Here is a 20,388-nt window from a genome sequence, read left to right as displayed (position 1 = left end):
ACCTAACTTGTTCTGTGGCTGCTTGAGATCTGAACTCGGATCTTACGCTCAGCATGGCATGCTCTTGCCTGCCCAGCTCCACCCCGTTAAGCACTTTTATGTTATTCTGAGACAAGATCTCACTGTGTAACCAAGGCTGGCCTTGAACTTATGACTCTTCCTCCCTCAGCTACCTGGTTTCTGGCATTATAGGCTAAGTGCTTACTTCTGAGCAGAGGTACTCAGAAGACCTTGTGAACAGATGACGTCCAGTGTTGGTCCTAGGATGGTCTTCTTCAAGAGTCTAGTTTTTCTTCTGTTTGGGTTATAGGTGTTCACCCAGTGCCTAAGGCTATATTTTTTATGGACACAGAGCTGTGAGATACTCCACTGGGAAAACATTTTTCTTGGTGTCCTATTCTGAGCAGAGACACCTGTAAGCCCAGTAGCAGTTTGCTAACCCTGGGATTTATGATGTGCACTTCAGATCTCTTAAGCTCTTTAAAGACAGATGATCTAGTGATTTTTTTTTTTCCCCAGCCAGAATAGGCTTCCAGATTCTCATCGAACTCACAGGGTGTTTCAGATACCTGGGCAGTTGTGTTAAGTAGATTCCAGCCTTGGTAACCGGATAATTTATGGCTTTCCCCACTCATTTTGTTTTAGTTTGGGGGCAGACTTGTCATGTATACCTCAGGATCCTCTTGCCTTGCCTCTTAAGTGCTGGGGTTACAGGCATGCCTCACCATGCCCAACTTGCCAGTTTGTGTTTGAATTTTCTGATTGTAGCCATTTTAAAATTTCCATATACAAAGAGCCTGTTAAAGTGCCCATTTCTGAAGACACATTCTCCAGTCTTGGCAAGGCCTTGGAATCATGTGTTACAAAAAGAGCACAAGGTAGTTTGGTGATGAAAACAAAAAGTTGGAAAGCTCTTCTTCTTAGGATATATATACCCTTTTCTCCCTGTCTCCTCATATCTGCCCTTTGCCCTTGCAAACTACCCTTCCCCAAATAGAACATAAACAAACAAGAACAAAAACAAAGCATAGAAACATCTTATTGTGGAAGCTGTAGTATGTCACAGTGTGTCCCACAGTATATCCCTCTGTCCACATGTCTTCACTTGCAGATATTCATTGTAGTGAGTCATTGGTCTTGTTTGAGATCTCTGGTTTCTGTGACACCATCAACATTGAATCCTCATCAGGACCCCTCAGTTATCCTGTTGTTGCCCAGTGTCACGGAGATTCTGCACCTTTTGAACAGCAGGACTGGCCCTTTCATGTGTTCCAACCATTCGCAGATGATACAGATTTTGGGGTGAGCCAATTCAGAGCCCTGTATCTGGGCATGGTGGTAGCTGAGCTGGTCAGCTTGCCTGCTCTACCTTATCTACACAACCAAGGCAAGGTCTCCAGCACTGCTCCACCTAGGCCACCCAATGCTGCCATCAGCAGTAGGCAGGGTCAGCTTTCCTCCTCTCATGACCCTGGGGCTGGCCCACCCACACCCAATGCCTCCAGAACCAGCTCCACTGTGCTGCCCAGTCAAGGTATGGGTCCCACTGTCCCAGGTGCTACAGTTTGTGAGGGGCAGGGCCAGTTCTGTGCCTCTCATGACCCCCAGGGCCAGCTCTCTTGAGCTCTGGCTCTTGGGACCAGCTCAGCCCTCTACTGTGCTGCTCAGAGGAGATGCAGTGTGGGCTGTCCTGAGTGCTACAGGCTGAGAAGGGTCGCTCTCTTGGCTGCCTCAGGTGGTGAGAGGGCAGAGGACAATCTCCTCTTCTCCTTCCCTCCAGGGCACCTCACAGCAGAGCGGTGGAAGGGCCAGCATTCCTGACCTGTAGCAGTCAGGGGCAAGGATTGGGAAGGCATAAGCCTGCTCCCATGCCACCTCATGGCAGACAAGTGGTGGGGCCAGCTCTCCCATGTTCTCACCCTTGGGGCTGACTCACCTGTGCCCCTGCCATCAGAGTCAGCTCTGCTGTGCTATCCAGGTGAGGTACAGGCCCTGCTCTCCTGAGTGCTGCAGCTGGTGAGGGGCAGGGCTAGCCCTCCAGAACTCATCCTGTGGGCAGCTTTCCTGACTGCTATGGAGGTGGGGGACAGTCTCCTGCGCCAGTGCCACCTCATGGCAGATGACTAGTGGGGTCAGCTTTTCCGTACTCACACCGGTCCACCCCTTTACCCCAGGGTCAGCTCTACCGTGCTGTCTGGGTGAGCTGCTTGGCTTGCTCTCCCAAGTGCTGCCAATGGTGAGAGATGGGGCCAACTCTCCAGAGTGCTGCATCCAGTGAGGGGTGGGCCCAGTTATACACAGTTCTTAGACACCCATCTGGCCCCGCACACCCTGACCAGGGATGTCTCCATGTTCTCTAATGGTAATATGAGCCATGAACATCAACCCCTGCCACTGGATAGCTGTGGACTGAGACATGGCCCTCAGCAGCTGTTCATGCTGGAACCTTACCATGGTCTCAGGTGCTGGGGCTACCTTCTTAGAGCAGGCTATTCCTCTTCACGCTTGAGTCTCCAGTTCCATCTCTCTTCATAATGTTCAAGCTACTTCACCTCTCTCTTTCATCTGACCACCGCATAGTTGTTCATTGTGATGGCTTGAGCTGGAGGCTGGCTACATGGTTGGCAGGTCCTTGGGTGACATCCTCCATCAGTGCTACATGTCATGGTGGCCTATGACCCTTCTGTGACATTCAGTGCCCTAGAGGGCAGCTCTTTGGGTGGCATGGAGGTCCTCAGGTCTCTGTCTTCTTCCTCGCTGCACTGCCTGAATTTGACTTGCTTTGATTTTTATGAATCCTAGGCATAAGACAGCTATGGCCAACAAGTCAGGCATCAGGCTAAAATGTACAATGGACTGCCATCTGCTCTGAACCTTACTGATATAAGAGCAATACCATCAACAAAGGTGTTTGCCCATTTGTTGGATGTGCTTAAATATTTTTTTAAAATATGTGCACATGTGAGTACCTTACAGAGGCCAGAAGAGGGCTTGGATCCCTTTGGAGTTGGAGTTAAAAGCATTTGGAAGCTGCTCATGTTGATGCTGGGAACTGAACTCTGGTCTTTTATAGGTGCAGTGTACACTCTTAACTACTGAGCATCTTTTTAGTTTCAACCCTGAAGTTATGTGCTTTTAAAATTAGGGAAAGGTGAGAGCCACCATTGGCCACTGCCTTCCTGGTCATGTGCTCACTTCAGCAGAGCTGGGCTGGGCTTGAGGATATGGATCTCTAACAAGCTTCCAGACAGATGCTGATGCCATTGGTCCAGTGACACTCTTCAGAGTGATTGGCTTGGGACCAGATTACAAGAAAAACACAAGGTGTAGCATGCTAGCTACCCTTCGGGCAGGTGAGAGCCACACACCAAATAGCATGTGGGAAGTGGGCCTGACCAGGAAGAGCAGCTTTATATCTCTAACCTTAACGGATGTCAGACATGCGTTTAATGGGTCCACGATGATGGAATTGCCCACATTAATGTGTGCATATATGCGTATGCAATATCTAATTATTTATCTTGTTAGTGAGAGGGTCTTACAAAGCTAAGCTGGCCTCAATTTGATATGAGCTGAAGATGACCTTGAACTCCTACCTCTACCCCCCAAGTGCTGGGATTACAGGCATGTGCCACAGCCTGGCTTAGTAAGTTATTATTTTTGTCTTTAAAAGTGAAGTGTAGAAGCTGGAGAGATGGCTCAGTGGGTCAGAGCACTTCCTCTTCTTGATCAGATTTGGTTCCTAGTATCCACAGTGGACTGTTTACAACCCCTAGTAACTTCGGCTCCAGCTGGTCTGATTGTCTTCTTCTACACAGCTGGTCTGATTGTCTTCTTCTAGACACTGTGGGCACTCATACACACTTAGCATATATTCATGACACAAATACAGGCACATAAAAGAAAAAAAAATCTTGTGAAGTATGTGTGATTGAATTTTCACATACTGAGAAATTCCCCAGGTAAGGAGAACCTTGTCTCCTCTCCCTGAGAGCTGTAGTTATGCCCTACTCGGAGGTTTCCAACCTGGATATGGGTAGTTGGTGCTTGAATACACATCCAGGAGCCGATTTCAGCACAATAGACTAAAGTGGTCTCAATTGCAATCCCTTTCTCCCCCCCCCCCCTTTTTGTCTGTCAATAAAAATACCTGGATTTGGGAGGATTGTATGAGTCTCAACCTTTTGCTGTGTGGTTTATTTATATTATTACTATTATCATGTATGTATATGTGTGCAGTGTGTTTCTGTATGTGTTGGCATGTGCTAAAGAATACATGTATGTGGAGGCTGGAGTTTAATGTTGTGTGTGTCCCTTGATTGCTCTCTACCTTAATGGTACTCTTACTGAAATGTTGGGCTATTCTGACTTCAGGGATTCACTGTCTCCTCCCATGCACAGTGATTGTAGGTGCACCACCTTGCCCACCTGGCGTTTGTTTTTAAGTGTGTGTGTGTGTGTGTGTGCATGCACATGTGTACTGGGGTCCCTGTGGATCCCAGAAAAGAGTGTTGATTTTTTGTAACTGGAGTTACAGGTGGTTGTGAGCATTTTGATGTCGGGTGCTGGGAACTGAACTCAGATCCTGAGCAAGAGTGGGTAAGTGCTCTTAATGGATAAGCATCTCTTTAGCCTTTGCTACCTGTCTTTTCGCCTGGGTTCTGGGGATTTGAACTCTGGTCCTCACATGTGGCACAACTGTTTGCCTGTGGAGCTTTCTTCCACCTTGTTTTTGAACAGCTGATAAACACAGATCCCATCTTTATAGAAACTGGGCCAAAGAACTGTTGTCTTTAGTAAACTTTCTTTTTTTTTTTTCTTAGTACTAAGGATTGAACCTAGGATGAGTATCTATGTGTGGCAAGTGCACTACTACTGAGCTATATCGTCATCTCTTATGATTTTTATTTTTAAGTTAACGCTTTTGTTGCACTTGAACTTCTCCACTTCTGTATGTGTATCATCATCTGGACTTGTCAGGAGCTCCATGGCTGACACCATGGCTTCTCTCTTATAGTTCACACTGCTTGCAATCTATTAGTCAGTGTGGAGTTTACAAAGGCAGAAGTAGATGGTAAAAGTGAGAATTACAGCACTGGCCCGATGCAGATGGCTAGGCAAAAAGTAAGTAAAAGCAGGCAGACATTGGTGCAGTCTGACCAGTAAAGTGCTGGGGAAGGTGACCGTTACTTCTGTTGTTTCTGCTGTACATTGAGGAACCAATGAATATTTGATGATGGAGGCAGGAGAAACCACAGTGGACCTTGGCAAGAGAAGAGGAGAATTACTTGTTTGGTCTGGGATTTGGAAAATAATATATTTGGCCTTGAGGTTACTCTTGCAGCATTTTATCTCTTTAAGGGAAGAATTTTAAAATTATACCCTAAGTTCAGCTTTAAACACAGTTTCTCATCCTGAGCAGATTACAGCTTTGCAGAGGCCCAGGCAAGTTTGCTGAGGGATTGTGGAGGTTACTTTGATGAACTTGGTGTCCGGTTTTTGGCTGACTGAGTGGAGCCCAGTAGATAAGATTAGCTTCTACCTTAGTGTTGTTCTTGCACAGTTCTGTGCCTTCCACCAGTCTCTTTAATGTGGCCTGTAACAGTGTGTTAGAAGGACACATAGTGTGTCTGGATCCTTAAGCTCTGCACAGAGATGAGTGTGCAAGTGGGTGGGTCCAGGAGGGAGGTGGGCCCAGACTCAGTGGGGAGTCCTGTCTTCAGGGAGTGTCAGAGCTGCAAGATTTGGGAGCAGCAGCTGGGAAAGGTTCCCTGCATTAAGATAATGACCTTGTTTGCTGTTCCAAATGGAGCCCCTGTTCCCAATTAGCATATCTTGGCTAAGTGATGGCGAGGCCAACACTGGAATAACAGGGAAGGCTGAGGAGCAGTGCAGGCTTGTCTGCAGTAGTTTGTTGGTGTGAGCCAGGAAGTTATTCAGAAAGTGGAAAGCCTTAGGTTTGAACCTGTATGTGCTTATGACAAATAAACTATTAAAGGCTTTCTGATACCCAGATCAGTGGGTCTTAACACAGCTTTGAACTTTGTGGAAAGAGTAATATCAAATAAAAAGTTGGGGCTGAAACAAAAATAGTGTCAATCACTTTTTGTTTCTGAACTTAGTGAAATTTCTCACAATTCAGTAAAGAAATATATTTCCATGAGTAAAAATCATATACATGCATCATTTTGTATCTGTCCACTTGCACTGCTTTTTAGGAGGTGTGATTGCCTACATCAGTTCCTCCAGCTCTGCCTCCAGCCCTGCCTCCTGTCACAGCGAGGGCTCTGAGAACAGTTTCCAGTCCTCGTCCTCATCAGTTCCATCTTCTCCAAATAGCTCCAACTCTGATGCCAACGGCAATCCCAAGAACAGTGATATCTCTACCATCGATGGTGTCCTGAAGAGCGACCGCACAGATTGTCCTGTGAAAACAGGCAAACCCAGTGCTCCTGGCATGACCAAGAGTCACAGCGGAATGACAAGTAAGTCTGTTAGCAATTTAATGTTGTTGTAACTAGTGCAGATGAATTTTATATCCAGGCTTTTCATTGGATGCCACTCTACTTTAGTCTCCCTTTGATAACCATGCTCTGATTAGGCAAAACATCAGTGATGCTTTTAGAAATTTCTGCCAGGGGCTGGCTGTTATGTGGTTCTACATGGCCCAATCATGTTTCTTCTTCCCTTTACCACACACTTCCAGGGGCTTCTCTGCTGGACTCCTAGCACTGAGCCTTGTCTCTGGAGCAGGATTTGCTGGTTGTGGGTTTCATGAAGCCGCAGTTGGGAACATTTGGGATTAGGAAACCCAAGCAGGATCTCACTGACCAATGAGGCACCTTACCTGAGTGAGTGTGTGTAGAACAGGACTAGTAGGCCAGGTAGAGAAGGCCTGGGGCTTGCCCAATTCTTGTCATTGATCTGAAGCTGCATGGCTCAAAACCTTTGTACCTTTACGTTCTTTTTCTTTTTTGTATGAACCCAGGGATTGAGCTCAGGCCTCATATTCACTAGGCAAACAGTCTTCACTGAATTACACCTCCAGTCTTCCTCACATACTTTTTCTTTTTTGAAAAAGATTTACTTATTTGCTCTTTAATTTACATGTATTTGTATGAGCCTGGAAGAAAAAAAAAAAAATATATATATATATATATATATATATATATATATGCACATGTGTGTTTAAGTGTGAAAGAAACTTATGTATGCTTGTTGTAATTGTTGTCTCAGAGGCTTACTGCCTCCTTCTGTTACCCTATGTCTAGTCTGGAAGCGTCTAGCCTCCGTACAACCTAACCTAGACCTAGAATGTTTTCAGCCTCTGAGACTTACTGCTTAATAAACTCACCCTTTCTTGTTCTTACTGAGATCTGGGTTGACTGGTTCAACTCAGCTGTTCTGGCTCCAACTCCTCTCCCAGCTGATCTATATAATCTGGCTTTTCTCTGGGTCCCTGAATTGCTCTGCTTGGCTTCAAACTAACTGCAGTGGTCTGCTCTAATCTTCTGGCTCTTTCTTATTCTTTAGCTCATTCTATCTTCACCTGTATCTAGCTTGTTATCTCATTCAGCTTTTCTCTGTAAAACTGCCTGCCTCCCCGCCTTTGTCTCTGCATTGCCCACTAAGTAACTTCCCTTTCCTCTCTCTCTCTCTCGAGAGTTACTCATATCCTATTCTGTCAAGTTTTTCTCTGATTTGGCACCTTTTCTGCCACCCAATTAGGCATCACTTTCAAACATGGGTGCTTTCTTCTACAGATTAACTTTACCTTCATTGTTTGGGATTAAAAGTGTGTACCACCATGCCTGGACCTAAGCCTTTCTTCTTCTGAAACTTTCGCTATACCAAGCTGGCCTGGAACTCAAATCTGCTTGTCTCTGTCTCCTTGTTTAAAGGTGTGTTTGTATTTCAGTGGGACCACACAGACCTAGGAGGTCTTTGGGTGTGATCTTTTGCCAGAGCAGCCATGTTCTGAATGAAAATTCATCTACATGTAGGTGTCCATCCCACCAGATTAGGTGGAACTGAGTTACATGTTGTTACGCCGCCTTGTGGGTGCTGGGAATTGAACCCTGGTCCTCTGAAAGTGTTCTTCATCATTGAGCCATCTCTTCAGCCAGCACCGTGCCCACATTTTCTATTGATTAATTTCCCTCTTTGAATTCTTAATTTTTATCTAGGAGGATTGTTTTCTTAATCTTTGTTGCATGTCTTGCATAAGGTAACTACAGATTTATGAAATGTCCATGGATGCTTAAAATCATCAAAAAGGAAAAGGCCAGCTATTGCTGAGGATGCTACTTGTTGCACTTGCCTACTGTGGGCAAGGGCTTCTGGCTCAGTCCCTCGAACTGGATGGGAGGGGAGAGAAAGGCAGATTGATTTTCCTTTGTTAATTTGGTATAGAGATTTTTTTTTTTGTCTTTTGCTGCAAAGGTATGAGGATATTGTTTCAAAGCACTTGCAAATTGAATGAGATAAAATATTTAATTGGAAAAAGCACTTGAGTAATTCTTCCAGCTTTATATTTTTTGTCTGTTTGTGCCCTAGAATTTAGTGGCATGGTTCTACTGTGTAAAGTCTGTGGGGATGTGGCATCAGGATTCCACTATGGAGTTCATGCTTGTGAAGGCTGTAAGGTAAAGCAAGCTTTTATTTCTTACTACTAATCTAATTCTGGGAGTAAAGAAAGTGGGTTAGGTTTGTGAATGTCCATAGTGTATTTAGAAGGGAGGGAGAAAGCATCTGTTCCTCTTCAGCTTTAACATTCTAATCAAAATAATTTTTCTGTCTCAGTTTAGGTGACTTGGGGTGTGGAGTAGTGCCAGTTCTGTTGCATTCAATTCTAGTCAGCTGCAGACCTTGGTTGTCAGGAAATAGGTGTGAACCACAGAGAGGGACTCCACTGCCTTGTTGGAGCAGTTTATTGTTGTTATTGTTGTTTTAGTACTCTTTTTTGTGTTTTTGAGACAGTCTCAGGTAGTCTAGAACTGACACAGGACTTGCTATCAAGTGCAGTGGAGGATGACTTAATACCTGCTATACAGTGCGGTGGAGGATGACCTAGAACTTGCTGTAGAGTACAGGGAAGATGACCTAGTACTTATGATCCTGCCTTTTTCCATGGGCTGGCATTACAGGCATAGGCACTATGCTTAATAAACCAAGATTTGAGTTGGGTTTTAGTCTGTTCTGTTTGTGCAAGCAGAGAATACCACAGGTGGGGTAATATAGGTTAATTTTCCTCAGAAGTTTGGAGGTTGGGGCCTGCATCTTGAGAGGGCCTTTCTGTTGGAGGATGGAGGGTAGACACAGTGCTCATGCCTAAGAATGTAAGTTGGGGTGTGTATAAGAGTGGGCCTAGCTCTGTTTTTTTTTTTTTTTTTTTTTTGTTGTTGTTGTTGTTTTTGTTTGAGGCAGGGTTTCTCTGTGTAGCCTTAGAATTGTGAAGATATGTAGACTAACCAGGCTGGCCTCAAACTCAGAGATCCACATACCTCTTCTGGATTAAAGGTTGGAGTAGGATGCTTCCAATTTACTTTTTATAACAAACCCATTTTCCTATTAACATTAGCCAGTTCAAGAAAGCAGACACTTGTGACCCACGCAGTGCCATGGTAGTGGGTGTTAAGTTTCTAGAACATGAACTTTGGGAACATATTCACACCATATCAGATCTTACCCTGTTGGGTATTGTGGGCTGGAAATAACTGCTAAGTATTTGCCAAAATGTAGTGTACTAAGAAATACTGCTTGAAGCTGGGTACGCTGGCACATGCCTGTAATCCCAGTGCTCTGGGAGGCAGAGGTTGTGAGTTTGAGGCCAGCCTGGTCCACAAAGTGAGTCCAGGACAGCCAAGGCTACACAGAGAAACAACAAGAAATAATGCTTGAGGCCAGAGGATTGTTGCTGCTAAGCCAGCCTGAGCTACTTAACAAGACCTTATCTCAAACACAGACAACACACACACACACACACACACACACACACACACACACAACCCAAAAATAAATAACTGCAACAAAAAGCAGAATACAGTGATTCACATCATCTTGAATTCAAGCAAAACATACAGGAAAGAGTTAATTTGTAGTGATTGTAACCAGAGCCTTTGGTAGCCTTCATGAGGTACCTCCTTACCTACACTCAGGAATCTCTTAAATCTGACACAACTCTTCCTGTTACAAAGTTAACAAGGTCGAAATGTGTTCTGGCTGTTTTCTCACTGTGGGCTAGAGTAGGAATCCAGTTTGGCAGGATGTGGCAGGGCTAATACGATAAAGAACATTTGTGATGAAAGCTCCAAGGTGAATCTTGGAGCTTTTAATGACTAGTGTTTTCTGTAGTGTAGCTCTTTTCTTTGTCTTAAAGAATTGTGGAAGTAATTTTTTTAAAAGAAAATGTGAAGTATTTTAAAGCTAAGTTTATGCTCACTTAATAACTAGAATGTAAAAGCAGGATCTGAAGGAAATGTATTATATATTCTCTTAAAAAGTATCTTACTATTTTATGTGTATTGCTGTTCTGCCTGTGTGTGTGTCTATGTTTCACTGGTGTGCCTGGTGCCCATGGAGGCTAGCAGAAGGTGTCCGATCCTCTGGAACAAGAGTTACAAATGGTTGTGAGCTGCTGTGTGGGTACTGCTCCTCTGGAAGAGCAGCCGACCTTTTTAACTACTGAGCCATCTACATCACTGTGTTGATAAATGCAAATAATTGATCAGTATCTTGGTTTAAACCTGTTTGAGACAGGTTCTTGTGATGTAGCTCAGGCTGACTTAGACTCAAAATGCACCTCAGCTTTGAAAATTACTGGGATTACTGGTTGAATTACCTTATCATGCTAACGGCACACTTCTGGGGCAGTGTAGCACTGGAAATGAAACCCAAGGTCTCACACAGGTTAGGCAAATACTTTTATTACTGAGCTACCTCCTAGACCCCAGTACCCTCTTTTTGTTTGTCTTTATTTATTTATTTGAATTTATTTACTTATTTATTTTTGAGACATGGTTTCTCTGTGTAGCCCTAGCTGTCCTGTCTCTCTCTATAGACCAGGCTGGCCTTGGAATTCACAGAAAGCTGCCTGCCTTTGTCTCCCAGATGATGGGATTCAAGGCATATGCAGCTGTCACCTACACTCTTAAAAATGTATTTTTTCTTAGCTCTTGCACCATTTAAGACAAGTGTATAGTATCACAATAGTAAAATACGAAAGAGTTATATCTGGTCCATGTTTAATAAAAATGTATCCTGTGTAGAAGTTATAATATTAAGGGGAAATGAAGTTTGAAATGATTTTGTGTTGTTTTTCTTGAGTTTTCTGTTCTTTCAGGGAACACTGAGCTAGGGGTAGATGAAGCCTAGAGCATGTGCTTAATAGTTTGTATAGTCAAAACAGTTGTTTTTCCCTGGATCATTACTGTGCTACTGACATGCAGCTAAGCATATCTGGCATGTCTGCGTAGATTTTGTTGGTGTCAGCAGATGTTGACATTGTTGGAACCAACAATGTTCCAGAAATCATCAAGCTCTGCTATTGTAACATAAGGTTCTAGTGATAGAATTTCAGCTATTAAACTGTCAGCTTTTATGTTTCAAAAGTGTTGAAAGCTGGATTTGGTGGCACATGCTTGTCATCCCAGCATTTGGGAGGTGGAGGTATGAGATTCAGGAGTTCAAGGCCTTCCCATGAACCATGTAGTAGGTTTAAGGCCACCCCGAGCTACTTGAGATCTATCTTAAGAGAAAGAAAGTTTTGGAACTTGCTTTCAAGGTTGAACATGTGACTGCAGCCAAGGTCTAGCAGTAAGAGTTCTTATAAAAAGATGCTTTGGTCTAGCACAAAGAGTCTTCTGCAGGAAGAGGAATTTGTGTGGCTGGTATGTGTTGTATCTACTGATGGATATTAGCAAGGGTCCAGTTAACTTCTGTGTTGAGAGTGTCTTTTTTTGACCTAGGCCTAGCTCCGCATACACCAGTTAGATGTGGGAAAAGTTCCCGTGAGGACTCTACATGGCTGTTGGATGGATAAACCTGCCTTTATTTTAGGGTTTCTTTCGGAGGAGCATTCAGCAAAACATCCAGTACAAGAAGTGCCTGAAGAACGAGAACTGCTCTATCATGAGGATGAACAGGAACCGATGCCAGCAGTGTCGCTTTAAGAAGTGTCTGTCAGTGGGGATGTCGAGAGACGGTACGTTCCCAGTTTAGAGGGTGTTTGTAAAGTGTGAGGTTGTTCATTGAGCTGTCAGCAGTTACCAGGGCCTCTTGCTTTGGTAAGTGCAGATTTCAGAAAGCACATTGTAACATCTTGTGGGTTGAAACTCATGGAGGGATGAGTGCTGTCATTTCAAAGGCAGCTTTGGCATGGCTCCTTTTTATGTTGCTTCTTGTAAATTGACTTTGTTTTTTCTAAATGATTTTAAGTTTTCTTTTTCTGGGGGCGGGGGAAGGATTTGTTTGGATAGAAAAATTGCTCAGTTATTAAAAGTGTTCACTGCTCTTGCAGAGAATCCAGGTTCAGCTACCAGCATTCACATGGTGACTTCACAACTGCCTGTGACTCCAGGGAACTTGATGCTCTCGCTGGCATCTGTGGCATTACATGCACATGCTGTTCTTATATATATGCAGCCAAAACATTGATACACATAAAAATAATGTGTATTTATTTTATATTATATTATGTAGCCATAGTTGGCCTGGAATTCTATGTAGCCCAAGCTGGGACTTAAGACCGGCACCATTGCATCTGACCTTAATTTTTTTTTTTTTTTGACTTTGTATACTTGGCCCCTCAGTATTACTGAGGAGCCCATTTCTTATTTATTTATTTAGATTTATTTCTTTTAAAGGAATGAGCTTTTGCCTGCGTGTATGTATGTGTACCATGTGGGCACCTAGTGCTCCAAGGTGGCGTCAGATTCCTGGGAACTGAAGTTCTAGAGGATCGTGAGCCACTATGGGTGATGGGATGTGAACCTAGGTCCCATATAAGAACGAGAGCTCTTAACTGCTGAGCTACCCTTCTAGTCCCTTATATATGTATTTTTACATCATATTTATTCTGTGCATATATGTGGGCCTGTGTGTAGCCTGGCATGCATGTGGATGTCAGAGACAACCTTTGGGAGTTAGTTCTTTGTGTGGATCTGCAGGGATCAGACTTGGGTAATCAGCTTGGGTTCAAGTGAACTGTCTTAGTCTTTTAAAAAATCTTTTTGAGGCAGGGTCTCACTGTGTAGCCCTGGTTGGCCTGGAGCTCACAGAAATTGTTCAGAGTGCCTTGTGGTGTGCCTGGCTTTAGTAAGGTGCTGGTGTGCTTTACATTGCACTTCTCATTACTTATTTTCATGTTTCTTGGATTTTTACATAGGAAACACCCAAGAAATACATGTACTTCTTAGCCTTGTTTTGGGAAGTTTTCTCTTCTTTCCCACTTACTTTACTGAATCAAGACCAAGCTTAGAAAAACTTAGGCCAAGGACATATATGTATTCTTGACTTACATGATGAGGTAATTTTGTGTCATTCTTTTGTACAAATAGAGCTTATTAGACTATAGACACTATCTTTTTTTTTTTTTTTAATAGCTGTTCGATTTGGCCGGATTCCTAAACGTGAAAAACAGAGAATGCTAATTGAAATGCAAAGTGCAATGAAGACCATGATGAACACCCAGTTCAGTGGCCACCTGCAGAATGACACCTTAGTGGAACATCATGAACAGTCAGCACTACCAGCTCAGGAACAGCTGCGGCCCAAGCCCCAGCTGGAGCAAGAAAACATCAAAAGCTCTCCTCCGTCCTCTTCTGATTTTGCAAAGGAGGAAGTGATTGGCATGGTGACCAGAGCCCACAAGGATACCTTTCTGTATAATCAAGAGCACCGAGAAAACTCATCTGACAGCATGCCACTCCAGAGAGGAGACCGGATCCCCAGGAACGTGGAGCAATATAACTTAAATCATGACCGTTGTGGCAGTGGGCTTCACAGCCACTTTCCCTGTAGTGAGAGCCAGCAGCATCTCAGTGGACAGTACAAAGGGAGGAACATGATACATTACCCACATGGGCATGCTGTTTGTATTGCAAATGGACACTGTGTGAACTTCTCCAGTGCTTACACTCACAGAGTCTGTGATAGAGTTCCAGTAGATGGAAGTTCTCAGAATGAGAACAGGAATAGTTACCTGTGCAACACTGGAGGGAGGATGCATCTGGTATAGTGAAATCGATTCTTTGCTCGCCTTGTGTCAAGGAAAGCTTGGAAGGTTTTCTTTTTTTTTGGGGGGGGGGGGTGCTGAGTTGGTGGGTCAGAAAGCCCAAGAGATTTCTAGAAGTTTCTTTGTGTAGTATTTTTAGTTAACTATTAATGAGCAATGCTTGTGGAATAACTTAATTTTATACAGCAATAGGTACAAATTTGTTCTTTAATTGCTACTGTGGGGTTAAGATTTGTATAAAATACGATTCACATACAATTGATCGTATAATTCTTGGAAATCTCTTTGGAAATTGAGGTGTTCTGATCAGTTAGTACTTTGCAAGCTTTAGGGTTGATCTTTTAGCTTCTTTGATTGCTATGAAGAGAAGTTTTGATGCTCTATGTGGGGACAGTCTTGCTTTGTTGCCCAGTCTAGCTTTCGGCACCTGGGTTCAAGTGGTCTTGTGCATCATTGGGACTTGAGGGTACACTAATGCCTAGCAGAAAGGCTTGGCTAGCCATTATGGTGTAGAAAGAGCTCTGGAGCTTTGGAGATAACTCTGTAACAGCTCTGGCTGTCCTAGAACTCTCTTTGAAGACTAGGCTGGCCTAGAAATCACAGAGATCCATCTGCCCCTGCTTCCCGAGTGCTGGGATTAAAGGCATGCACCACTGTGCCCAGGTAGAGATAGATAATTTATGGTGTGAGAGATAAGAAATTAAAAAAATTTTTTTTTTCAAGACAGTTTCTCTGTGCAGCCCTGGCTGTCCAGGTTTTGCTCTGTAGACCAGGCTAGCCTTGAATTTAGAGATCCATCTGCCTCCTGAATGCTGGAAAAAATACTTTAATAGCTTAATTTTTAAGACTTTATCCTGAGATAAGTTAATATTTATATCATTCAAATTCAACATTCTACACAAAAATACAGTGTTTATGGTCAGCCAAAATTTCATCAAAACAGCAGTACTACGTATGCATTTCCCATTCAAACCGTGAGGTGCTTTGATAATGCTTATTCTCAACTGCCAGGTAATTAAAGCTACATATACTTTTCTCATCTTAAAATTAGTTGACTGTACTCCAGTCTTTGTGTTCAGCTCTCCTTTGTCTCTTGTCTGAGGGTGTTCTAAAAGGCACCTTAACCCTGGGGGCTTGGGTCCTGGTCCTTAAGGTGCTAAGTAAGGCTCTTTTTTTGGTCACTTTCAGTTCTCTAGACTTAGGAATTCTCTCGTTCTTGAGTTCCTCTAGATTTAAAAGAAATTTTGACTAGTTTTACTAATAGACTATATGGCACTTGCTTTATATCATTGTCATGTTCCTACAATTTGCTTGGCTTCCTTAGGTCATGTTTAGAAGCTGTACCTCAGCCCCATGGTCAGTTTCCTAGTTGCACAGGTGAAGGTCCCTGCTCACACCATTGTTAACGAGATAAAGGACCAGCAGTAGTCCTCTTCAATTAAGGCACAATATACTGCCTTTTAGAACTTGTAGTGATTTATTTACTGAGAAATAAACGAGCTCTGAAATAGGAGGTAAGTAGAGGTTTGTGCCTTCACTTTGTGTTTGGATGGGACGGTGAGCCTTTCAGAGGTACATGCACTCCTCCAAGGAAAGGTAATTATGGAGGACTGAGCTGCAGCTTTGTGCTGGAGCCCTTGCTTAGCTGTGCCAAGACTCGGAATTTCATCTACTGGCAGAGAAAAAAAGACTCTTGGGTGACTGTGATTGGCCATAATAACCAGGGTGAGAAACAGATGCGAAGATTTTTCTCAAAACCCAAAGCACTGCACACATGTGTGAGGTGGCAGCACTGTCTCAAAGTTAACTTAGCTGCTTTACACCTGGGCTATTTTTACATTAGGCCCAAAGCTGCTTAAATAGAGTTGCCATGAGGGCTTTAAAGCATGTTGGAGACAGGGTACCCTGTAGTCATAGCTGCCCGGGAGCTCATAGAGATCTGCGCCTCCCTCTGCATCCCTAGTACTGCTCCTAGCTTTACAAGGCTTTTTAAAAGGAAGACATAGGTGATTTCTATTTTATCTTAAAATTTTTATTCTTGTCTTTTGTTGTTGTTGTTTTGAGATAGGGTCTTGCTCTGTACTTCTGGTTGGCCTTAAACTCAATGTGTGTTCCAGCTGGCCTCGAATTCAGAGGTCCTCATTCCTTTGCTTCCCTTGTGTTGGGATTAAGCTCATGTGCCACCACATCTGGCTACTTTTATTTTAATGATGTATATGTCTTGAGTGTGGCTATGTGCACATGTATAGAAGTGTTAGAGGAGGCCAGAGGTGTTAGATCCCCTGAAATTTCAGTTAATAGGCAGTAGTGAGCCTATTAGTAGTGTTAGAAACTGAATTTGGGTCTTTTGCAAGAACAGTATTTATTCTTTATTGCCAAGCTATCTCCTTAGCCTGAATATGTGATTTGTAGTGCCTCCATTTTGAGATATTTACTCACCTGTCGTTGGTTAGGAGTCACACATTTTCTTACATACATTGAGATATGTAACTGTATTGACTATTGTGACGCTTCCTGTGTTGAGGTAAGATGCACACAGAGGAAGGGTTAATGGAAGACCTTGATTGAGTTAGGGAGTTATTTCCTGTTGAAATTTCTTATGATTGCTATGACACTTTTGGATTCTTTGTCACCTCTCACAATTTAAAATTTTTTTTTATTTCCTTTAAATTAGGTTTGTCCTATGAGCAAGTCTCCATATGTGGATCCTCAGAAGTCTGGGCATGAAATCTGGGAAGAATTTTCCATGAGTTTTACGCCAGCAGTAAAAGAAGTGGTGGAATTCGCAAAACGTATTCCTGGGTTCCGAGATCTGTCTCAGCACGATCAGGTCAACCTTTTAAAAGCTGGGACTTTTGAGGTAGGTTTTATTTATCATGAATGTTGATAAAAAAAGCCCATGTAGTTAATTTTTTTTTTCCTTTCCTAAATAAATGTTTATAATTCGGAGTCTCAAAGTGAGAAAACAATAACTCTCATAGGGCTCTGAGAAGGTGGAGGTACATTGAGCTACTTGGGACTGGAAGTGTTGGACTGTTTCAAGTTCTGGTGGTGGTTTCAGGTGGAGACTTACTGGTTGCTTAGTGTTAGACACTTAAAAGCTGAATCTTGCGTTCACTATGTTCAAATAAAAAGGAGAGTGGGTTGGGATTGATGGTGCATGCATTCCTTTAGACCCAGCTTTTGGGAGGTAGAGGCAGGTGGATCTGTGAGTTAGAGGCAAGACAGGGCTGCGTAGTGAGATCCTATGTCTACAAAACAAACTAACAAAAAATAAATACCCCAGGAACCCAAGAAAGGACACTGGAATATGGTTTTTACTTTTAAGAGATTGTAGACTATTTAGGGACTCAGCAGACATAGTTCTGTGCTGCTCAGATTCCTTGACTGCTTGTTCTCAGACACTGTTTTTGAGACAGGGTCTTTCTTCAGATTCCTTGTCTCAAGTCTGCCCTGAGTGATAGTCAGAGGAGTGCAGCCATGCCCCCTGCCATTGCTTTTTTTCTTTTTCCATTCCAGCTTCTCTAGCACAGATGCTTTGTGCCTGTGCTTAGATTGCTGTGGCTGTATTGTATAGGTAGCCTGGCCAACTGGTAGCCTTGCAGTGGTGACTTGGATTGAGGTCACTTACACAGAGCTCTGAAATTTGAGGGGACAATAAGAAGTAAATATACAGTGGGCTAGACCTTTGAACTAAACAGTGTGAGAAGGAAACCTCTGTTGAGTCCTATAAAATTAAGCTATCAGGTACTCTTGCTGTTAAGTGCTGGCCTGCATGGAATGTAGCTGGATGGAGCAACCTCTAGTGTTAGCTCACTCTGCTAGGTCTCATTTATTTTTTTTCTTACCCCAGTTTTCACATGTGTCACAGAAGCTTCTGTCTCAGGTTCTGCTTCCCGAACTACCTAGACTAGAACAGAGAAGCAGTGTTTTGATAATAGAGCATCCATAGAGTAATCAAGCAACAACACATATTGAGCCTTTTAGTTTATGGGAATACAGTGAGACTTGGTGCCACGGACCGGCCCAGTCGGGCTCCCGGCGTCCGCGGGAGAACAAGGCTTTGGACAGGAAGACACGGTTTTGGCAATGAATTGACAGACAGAGACCAGTGAGGCTTTGGAATCTGCTGCAATTTTACTGAAGTCAAGCTGATAATTTTATAGTGATCTCATAAGGAAGCACCTTAAAGTTGGCATGCTTTCCAGAACATTCAAACTTTTACCAAGGATACAAAGTTTATGTTTTAACTTGAAAGTGTAGCCAAGTGTAAAGCAGTGCCTACAAGAAATCTCAGCCTAGAAACTTTCTGATCAACACAAACAAGAAACAAAAACCTCAAACTGTGGTTTCATTATCACTGACTATTGAAGGGGAAAGCAGGAGCTGTAATAGTCCTCCGAGCCAAGTCAAATACCTGCCAAAGTCTTTTTCTACATTAAAGTCTAAATACACCTTAGTCAACCATCCTCCCATATGTCTTGCTAAAGATTTATAATCTTCCTTAGAAACAAGACGCTAAAGGAAGGCATGCTCAAGCCTGCTGTACTTGCTTATGCTATTTTTTCTTAAGAAGGAGCCCATTATTTCTTTTTCTATTCTTATAATGCTTTCTAATACTAAATCTAATTCATTACTTCTTTTTCTTTTACTCTATTCTTGCTAAAGCTTTTACTAATCTATCAAAAATATATTTCCTTGAATAGTTAGTTGTGATGTACCAGGAATCATAGAGAAAAATCAAAAGGCTCATTCAATCCTTCATCTGAAAAAGCAGGATTTTCAGAGTACATCTTTTTGGTGTAGATGGCCAGGGGGGACATCCAGGGACTTCCAGGGAGCGTATTCCCGTAGGAAACGTGTCTCCTCGTCTTAGCAGCATAATTTTATGCTTATATAGCACATTTTTATGCTCATATAGACTCTGGAGTTAGTGTGGCAACTTGGGTTTTCAGGTCAGAAGGAAGTCAGAAGGTCAGAAGGATGTGGTTGATGTAGTCCACTTGTTTGGAGAGAGAAAATATTGGCCTAGAGAAGTGAAGAGGCTCTTTTTTGGGTGCCTAGGATTTCAACACAAGTCCTGGACTTCAAGATTTATGTTCTTTCCACCCTGTGACTATGCTTCAAAGTAATTAGCACCATTATCAGAGGAGATTCACTTCCTTTTGGGTTGTCTGGGCAGTCCATTTTGCTTGGGGTGTTGCAGAAGAAAGGTGTTGCCTGTGGATCTTCTGATGTAAGAGAGGCAGATAGGCCGCCTCACTATCACAGACAGTGGGATGGGGGATGCTGCAGTCCTGTGATACAGTTTTTGATTGACTTTGACTGAATAGCAGTTTGTTGCTGTGATGGCTGTCTTTAGGTGTAGACTAAGACACTGGGTCTCCTGTGGTCTAAGTAGGGCTGTGTGCTGTGTTTCCCTTGGCTGCTTTTGATGTTTTAAGGGTTCCCAGTGTTGCTCTGTTGAAACAGAACTTCTCTAAGGGTATAGACACCTGAAAAAAATGCTTTGAACCCTGGAGAGTTTCCTGAATGCCTTTAGTCAGGCTCCATTTTTAAACAAAGTGACATCACTGCTCAAATTTGCATTTCTGAATCTTTGCTTATAGGATTTAAGAGTCTTTTAGCATCTTGTCATTGCTGACTGGATTTTTTTGATGTTGGGATGTTTATTACATCCATACAAAATTTGCCTTAAAGTGGTTTCAGATATAAATTTTGTTTCTTAACTGACTTGAATAGTTACATTTTAGTTTTCTTTATGAACTTCTTCAAACATACTTGATTTTTCTGCCTTCTAGGTTCTGATGGTACGGTTTGCCTCATTATTTGATGCTAAGGAGCGGACTGTCACCTTTCTGAGTGGGAAGAAGTACAGTGTGGATGACCTGCACTCCATGGGAGCAGGGGATCTGCTCAGCTCTATGTTTGAATTCAGTGAGAAGCTGAATGCCCTCCAGCTCAGTGATGAAGAAATGAGCTTGTTCACAGCAGTTGTTTTGGTGTCTGCAGGTAAGCATGTTGGCTCAAAATCTGGTTCTTCTTTCAGTTAGTGACTGATAATTTCATCCTTTTGTCCCTCAGCTTCTACATCCTGTTAGAGAAAAGGGTTGCCCCATGTGAACCTAGTATGGGTTTTTTTTTTTTTTTTTTTT

The 20,388-nt window shown here is 43.0% G+C and overlaps 1 protein-coding gene across 2 annotated transcripts in view; it reads left to right on the top strand.

Moving 5' to 3' along the window:
* The window catches only part of Nr1d2 (nuclear receptor subfamily 1 group D member 2), a 28,732-nt gene that overhangs the window by 4,638 nt on the left and 3,706 nt on the right, over positions 1-20,388 (top strand). Inside the window, exons 2-7 of one of the 2 annotated variants that reach the window (XM_055599089.1) lie at positions 6,219-6,485; positions 8,557-8,645; positions 12,058-12,202; positions 13,602-14,230; positions 16,908-17,093; positions 20,035-20,245. In XM_055599089.1, coding sequence (XP_055455064.1) covers positions 6,219-6,485; positions 8,557-8,645; positions 12,058-12,202; positions 13,602-14,230; positions 16,908-17,093; positions 20,035-20,245 — 1,527 coding nt within the window. The remainder of the gene's footprint in view (positions 1-6,218; positions 6,486-8,556; positions 8,646-12,057; positions 12,203-13,601; positions 14,231-16,907; positions 17,094-20,034; positions 20,246-20,388) is intronic. The other variant, XM_055599090.1, reaches the window with a different exon arrangement.

The sequence above is a fragment of the Psammomys obesus genome, unplaced genomic scaffold (genome assembly GCF_907164565.1).
Source record: "Psammomys obesus unplaced genomic scaffold, mPsaObe1.curated_primary_1811, whole genome shotgun sequence".
Lineage (NCBI taxonomy): Eukaryota > Metazoa > Chordata > Mammalia > Rodentia > Muridae > Psammomys > Psammomys obesus.
Note: the sequence above shows the minus strand (reverse complement) of the source record. Positions and strands in the feature narration are given on the sequence as shown.